At 51.1% G+C, this 6621-nt stretch overlaps 1 protein-coding gene across 2 annotated transcripts in view; it reads left to right on the top strand.

Moving 5' to 3' along the window:
- The first annotated feature begins 249 nt into the window (after positions 1–249).
- The window catches only part of WAS (WASP actin nucleation promoting factor), a 7949-nt gene continuing 1577 nt past the window's right edge, over positions 250–6621 (top strand). The window contains exons 1-11 of one of the 2 annotated variants that reach the window (XM_019629606.1): positions 250–614; positions 983–1123; positions 2134–2220; positions 2323–2425; positions 2538–2579; positions 2671–2724; positions 3416–3590; positions 4596–4638; positions 4840–4993; positions 5200–5606; positions 5864–5978. In XM_019629606.1, coding sequence (XP_019485151.1) covers positions 483–614; positions 983–1123; positions 2134–2220; positions 2323–2425; positions 2538–2579; positions 2671–2724; positions 3416–3590; positions 4596–4638; positions 4840–4993; positions 5200–5606; positions 5864–5978 — 1453 coding nt within the window. In that variant the 5' untranslated portion in view covers positions 250–482. Of the gene's footprint in view, positions 615–982; positions 1124–2133; positions 2221–2322; positions 2426–2537; positions 2580–2670; positions 2725–3415; positions 3591–4595; positions 4994–5199; positions 5607–5863; positions 5979–6621 lie in introns of both variants that reach the window. The other variant, XM_019629605.1, reaches the window with a different exon arrangement.

Consider the following 6621-nt stretch of genomic DNA (forward strand, 5'->3'; position numbering starts at 1 on the left):
TGGAATCCAAGGTGCTCACTGTGTAATTAAAGGAAAAGTTTTAGCACAGTAATCCTTCAGCACTAGGGGCCTTGGACCTTAGGCCCAGGCACACTGGGTGCTCTAGGGAGGAAGGAGGCAGCCCAGCCCCATGACTGTTCCCCACCGCTGCAGCCTGCCTTGCAGAAGTGCCGTAGTGGCCTAGCTCTTGCTGTCAGCCAATCAGAGGGAGGAGGATCTGAGCCAGTCAGAGGGAGATGGGCCCCAGAGAGTAAGAAAGAAGGAGGAAGACATGAGCTGGTCCAAAAGATGAGTTTAATGGGTCAAACGGAGGAGGGCCCCATCTGGTAGAGGGTCCTAGGGAGGAGGAGGTCTAGCAAGGGGCCCCTCGAGGACGTTTCCCTTGTGGTTTTTTGCACTTCCTGTTCCCTGCTCACTGCGGAAGTTCCTCTTCTAACCCTGCATTCAGAGCCTAACTGGAGAGGACAAGGGCAGGAGGCACCATGAGTGGGGGCCCTGTGGGAGGCAGACCTGGGGGCCGTGGAGCATCAGCAGTTCAGCAGAACATACCCTCCAACCTCCTCCATGACCATGAGAACCAGCGACTCTTCGAGATGCTTGGACGGAAATGCTGGGTGAGCTGGGGATCTCCTCGTCCTCTCTGTCTTCCTGCCTTTCCTCCTCTTCCTCCTCATCTTCCCCATCCTCCCCCTCTGCTCCTTGTCTCCCTTTCCTCTCTCCTTATTTTCCCCATTCTTCCTCTCTCCTCCCCTTTCTTCCCCTCTTCTCCTCTTCCCTTCCCTCTCCATCATCTCCTCTCCTAGAATCCATTTATCCACATTTACCAATCCCAGAAAGATCTCCATGTCTATTCACTTGCTCTCTGGTTGTGGCACTTCCTTGGGGACCACGACAGCCTTGGGTAAGGAGGAACCAGGTATGGCTCCCAGATCCTCTGGTTGCCTCTGACCAGATTCCACTGAAACCCGCTCTCCCTTCCCAGACGCTGGCCACTGCAGTTGTTCAGCTGTACCTGGCAGTGCCCCCTGGAGCTGAGCGCTGGACCAAGGAACATTGTGGGGCTGTGTGCTTCGTGAAGGATAACCCCCAGAAGTCTTACTTCATCCGCCTTTACGGCCTTCAGGTGATCCCCACCCCTCACTGGACATGCGAACCAATTTTCAACCCGCAAACAAGATCTGTGTCCATAGCCCTGAACCCTTGGACAGATCAGTGAAACCCTGGGCCCCAGAACCAAAGACTTCATCCAGCTATCAAACTCTGGTTTGCCTTTCTAAGTCTGTGATGATTGACTCCACAGCCTCTATGTCAACATCTATAACCCATCACATATTAGCAGTATACCTCCTAAGTCTAATCTGTTCCACAAACTCCCTAAAAAATGAGCACTGTATTTTTACCTAAACCTTAAATCTACTCTAAACCCACATTTTGGATCTCAAAAATCCCCCATCAAAACTCCTGGACCTCAGATGTTTGCCTAGCTCATAAATCATAGATCTGTTCCACAAACTCCAAACCTGAATATGCCATTGAGTCTTGAATTCCAAATCTGTCCTTTTAAACCCACAGCATGGACCTCAGAATTCCTGAATCTGTTCCACGAACCCCAACCTGAACCCCCCAGACACATACCCCCAATTAATCCTTCTATACCCATAAAGATGAACTCAGCATAACCACATCAAGATCCCAAGACCATCAAATAAAGAGCAAAATCCTAAGCCATAACTCTGTTCACAAACCTCAACTCCAACTCCAAATACTGGAGCCCTGCCTGCTCATATGAAGGTTCTCATAATGGGGATATGGAATGGAGTCTAGAATGGGCTCAGTTTCCTAAGACTGGAGTCCAAAATCCTCAAATTCAAGCCTTCAAGTCCCACAGCTAGGGTCCCAAACCCCAAATCCAAAGCTCTCACTGCAGTGTCTAACTCCCATACTGTACCCCAACCCTCCACATCTGACCTCTAGACCCCCAACTCTCTGATGTTGAACTGGAAATCTCCAAATAAAAAAATCTCCCAAAAAAATCAGATCCTGGGGCCCCAAATTGGGATACCATGCTCCCTTCCCAGATAACACAGGCCTACCATACATGCCTCAGTGCCACTGTGTTCCCCACCTCTCCAGGCAGGCCAGCTGCTCTGGCAACAGGAGCTGTACTCACAGCTGGTCTACTCCACTCCCACCCCCTTCTTTCACACCTTCGCTGGAGATGTAAGTGACCACCCAACTCCTGGGCCTCAGTTGGGGTATGGGGAGGATATGAGAAAGGTGGGGGGAAGGGCTGGGAGGCTGTTGACCCCAAGGTGTGTGCAGGACTGCCAAGCGGGGCTGAACTTTGCAGACGAGGGCGAGGCCCAGGCCTTCCAGGCCCTGGTGCAGGAGAAGATACAAAAAAGGAATCAGAGGCAAAGTGGAGGTAAGAAGGCCTTGGGGGAGGAAAGGGGGTTGGGCAGAGGTGAATGCAACAGTGGGGAGCTGGAAAAGCCCCTCTCGTGGTTCTGGTTCCCAGTTCACCTGTCTCTCCACAGACAGACGCCAGCTACCCCCACCACCAGCACCAGTCAGTGAAGGTGAGTTTGCTCATGTAAGTAGGGGTAATGGGCTATCCCAGGGATCTGTGGCAGGGTTGTGATAACTATCCATTCTCTGTCATCTTCCCAGAGAGAAGAGGAGGGCTCCCACCCCTGCCCCTCCACCCAGGTGGAGACCAAGGGGGTGAGTGCTGATTCTTCCATGTCCCTGGGTGGATGGGTGGGTAAGGGTGTGAATGGACAAGTGGGTGGAGAGTGGGTAGATAGATGAGTAATTTGGTGGGTGCAGGGATAAGTGGGCAAATAGGTGGGTAGATGGGTGGATAGATTGGTGGTGGATGGATGGTTGAGTGGGGGGCTGAATTGATGGGAGGATGAAAATATAGATACATAGATGTGTAGTTGGGTGTATAGATGCACAGGTGAATTGGTGTGTGGCTAAGTGGATGAATGGATGGATAGATGACTAAATTAACAAATGCGTGAGTGAGTGAATGAACTTAACAGTAAATAATTGAATAAGTAACATAAAATTTCAATCATCGAAGAAAACAATGATTGAATGAATGAATGAGTGAGTGAATGAATGAATAATTTAACAAATTAATCAGTCAATGAGCCAGTGAATGAAAGGCTGAATACTTAACTAATAAGCATAAGGGAATGAATAATTAAATGAGTCAGTGAATGTATGAATAGTTTGCAGGACCCACCCACCCACTTGTCCACAAACCCTCTTTGGACAAGTCACCCATTCCCTCCATGACCATCAAACACACACATAGATTCCCCCAACATTCTTCCTGTCTCTTGCTCCTATGCTTTGGTTGGTAGGTAAGTAGGTAAATGATCTAGTCACCCTATTTTCCCCACAGGCCCAGCAGGTGGTCAACTGTCCCTGGGGCTGGTGACAGTGGACATCCAGAACCCGGACATTACGAGTTCACGATACCGTGGGCTCCTGGCACCTGGGCCTGGCCCAGCTGATAAGAAACGCTCAGGGAAGAAAAAGATCAGCAAGGCTGATATTGGTGCACCTAGTGGATTCAAGTAAGAACCTCTCCCCAGTGGGCCCACAGATCCCTGGGAGGCAGGGTGGATGGACAGGTGGACAGGAGGAGAGCTGAGTGGATGGAGAGATGGGCAGATGGATGGGTGGGCAGGTATGTAGATGAGTGGATGGGTGAGTAGGTGAAAGGCCAGGACTAGGGAGAGGCAAGTGAGGCACCAAGGTTGCAAAACTTATAGAGACAGTAAGTGGCAGGGTCATGCAAGTGCAGTTCATGACTCTGAGAGTGAGTGCCTCCTTAAATTTTGCACCCTAGGCACCTCACTTGCCTCACCCTAGTCCTACCTTGGGCTGGTGGGTGAGTAGATGGCTGGGTAGATGGATGAATGAATGAAATGAATGGGTGGGTTGGAGAATGAATGGATAGGTGGCTGGATGGATGGGTGGATGGGTAAATGGGAAGTGGGTGGGTAGAAGGATGGGTGAGTGGATGAGTATGTGGACAGATGGATATATAGGCTGACTGGTTCACAGACAAGGTGGATGGGGATGGACAGGTGGCCAAATATGTGGATGAACGGACAGTTCAATGGATAAATGGACAGAAATGTGTGGTTGAATGGAGACAAATGAGTGGATGGATGGCAAGGTGGGCACATAGGTAAATGGATGGGTAGATGGACAAGTGTGTGTGAGGACAGATTGATGGACAAACGGGTAAGCAGAGGTGTGTGAGCAGATGAGTGGTGAGACACATGTATGATAGATCAGCGGACTGACAGGTGAATGTGAATGGCTAGGTGGACAAATGGATGGGTGGATGGATGGTAGAAAAATGGAGGGGTGGACAGATGGGCACCACAAGCTATGAACCCCTTCTAATTTCATAACTACTATGCTCATTCATTCATTCATTTACTTATGGCTTATTCATTAATTCTGGCCCCTCAGAGTCCCTCTGGGTGGGAGCGGGCACGAGGGCTTTGCTAGGAAGGGAGGGAAGGAAGGGCAGTGGGGTTTCACTGGGGTCTCCTCACCTCCCGTAGACATGTCAGCCACGTGGGGTGGGACCCCCAGAATGGATTTGACGTGAGTAACTCCAAAGTCCCCTGGACCCCACTCAATTCCCACCTACCCTTCCATAGTCTACCAATCAGACCTACTCCCAGACCCCACCCTTCCCACACCCGTCTCAGATCCCTCTCTGGGATGGACCCAATGATAATCCATGCCCCTTCCCTCCCTACCTTATTTGCCCACCCCTGCCCCGGACTTTTTCCTCCTGGGCAGGTGAACAACCTGGACCCGGACCTGCGGAGTCTGTTCTCCAGGGCGGGAATCAGTGAGGCCCAGCTCACTGATGCTGAGACCTCCAAACTTATCTATGACTTCATTGAGGACCAGGGTGGGCTGGAAGCTGTACGGCAGGAGATGAGGCGCCAGGGTGAGTACCCTCTTCTGGACACCCCCTTCCTCTCCAAACAAGGCAGCTGATTTCTAAAAGATACACAGCTGTCACTCAGTCCTCATGGAAACCCTTCTACTGCTTGAATTGGGAGTTTGTCAGTTGGGCACCTATTTTACAAATGAGCAAAACTGAAGCTTGGAACAAAACTATAATAATATCTATGTGTCATTTTCTCCCCTCAGAGCCACCCCCACCACCATCCCGAGGAGGGAACCAGCCCCCCCGACCCCCTACTATGGGGAGTAACAAGGGTCGATCTGGTCCATTGCCCCCTGTACCTTTGGGAGGTGCTCCTCCCCCGCCAACTCCCCGGGGACCCCCACACCCGGGCCGAGGGGGCCCGCCACCACCACCCCCTCCAGCCACTGGACGTTCTGGACCACCGCCCCCTCCACTCCCTGGAGCCGGGTGTCCACAGCTGCCACCGCTGCCACCGCCACCACCACCACCACCGCCACCACCCAGCTCTGGGGATGGGCCAGTCATTCCCCCATCCCCTTCTTTTCCGGGGCCTGTGGGGGGCCTGAGCCCTGGTGGGGGTCGGGGGGCACTTTTGGATCAAATCCGGCAGGGAATTCAGCTGAACAAGGTGAGGACCAGCAGGATGAAGGACTGGGGGTCTGGGACTCTGGGGTGTACTGTGCAAGTCAGGATATTAGTGGTCTGGTGCTGAGACTGATGAGGGTCCCAGGCTTTTGGGGTTCAGTGATAGGGTTGGAAGGTTGATGGGGAGTGGTGGGCTTGGGGCCTTGAAGGGGACTGGGGGGGTGTGGGGTTGTGGGAAGGGGCAGGGAGAAGTGCTCTCACAACTCCCTGAGCCCCTGTGCTGGACCCTGCTTGCTGCAGACCCCTGGGGCCTCAGAGAGCTCTGCGCTGCAGCCACCACCTCAGAGCTCAGAGGGGCTGGTGGGGGCCCTGATGCACGTGATGCAGAAGAGAAGCAGAGCCATCCACTCCTCAGGTGAGTTCCTGTCCTCCTCCACCACCTGTGGGCTGCCCTCTCTCGAGCCCATCCTACCAGGGCAGTGACCCTGTTTCCCAGGGCTAGTGTTGGCCTAAAACAACCCCAACAGTCTCCATCAATAATAACATTAGCCCCATCTGTTGATGACAGTATTAACATGAATCTTGTATCAATCTCCTTTTTGACAATACTAACATTGTCATTACATAACAATAGTATAGTTAACTCTGTCTTTGACAATAATATTAACATTAATGCCAAGGTATGTCCACACTATTGACATTAATCCCATTTGTTCAGTAGTGTTAACATTAGCCCACTATGTAATGCTATTATAAAGAACCCCATCTTCAACAGTAATATTAACCCTAACTCCATGTATCAACAGACTAACAGTAACTCATTATATGATATTATAACTAACCCAATCTTTTTGCAATGATGTTAACATGAATCCCCTAGTGTGTCAACAATATTGTCATTATATAACAATTATGTGAGGATAATATGAACCTCAACTTTTTTTTTTAATATTTTTATTGGGGTATTGGGGGGAAGGGAACAGTGCTGGGGAATTGGGGGAAGGGGAACAGACAAGTTGCTGTCCTTTTGTTCTTCAGTCTAGTTGTGGAGGACGTTG

The sequence above is a fragment of the Hipposideros armiger genome, unplaced genomic scaffold (genome assembly GCF_001890085.2).
Source record: "Hipposideros armiger isolate ML-2016 unplaced genomic scaffold, ASM189008v1 scaffold_862, whole genome shotgun sequence".
In the NCBI taxonomy this organism is placed as follows: Eukaryota; Metazoa; Chordata; class Mammalia; order Chiroptera; family Hipposideridae; genus Hipposideros; species Hipposideros armiger.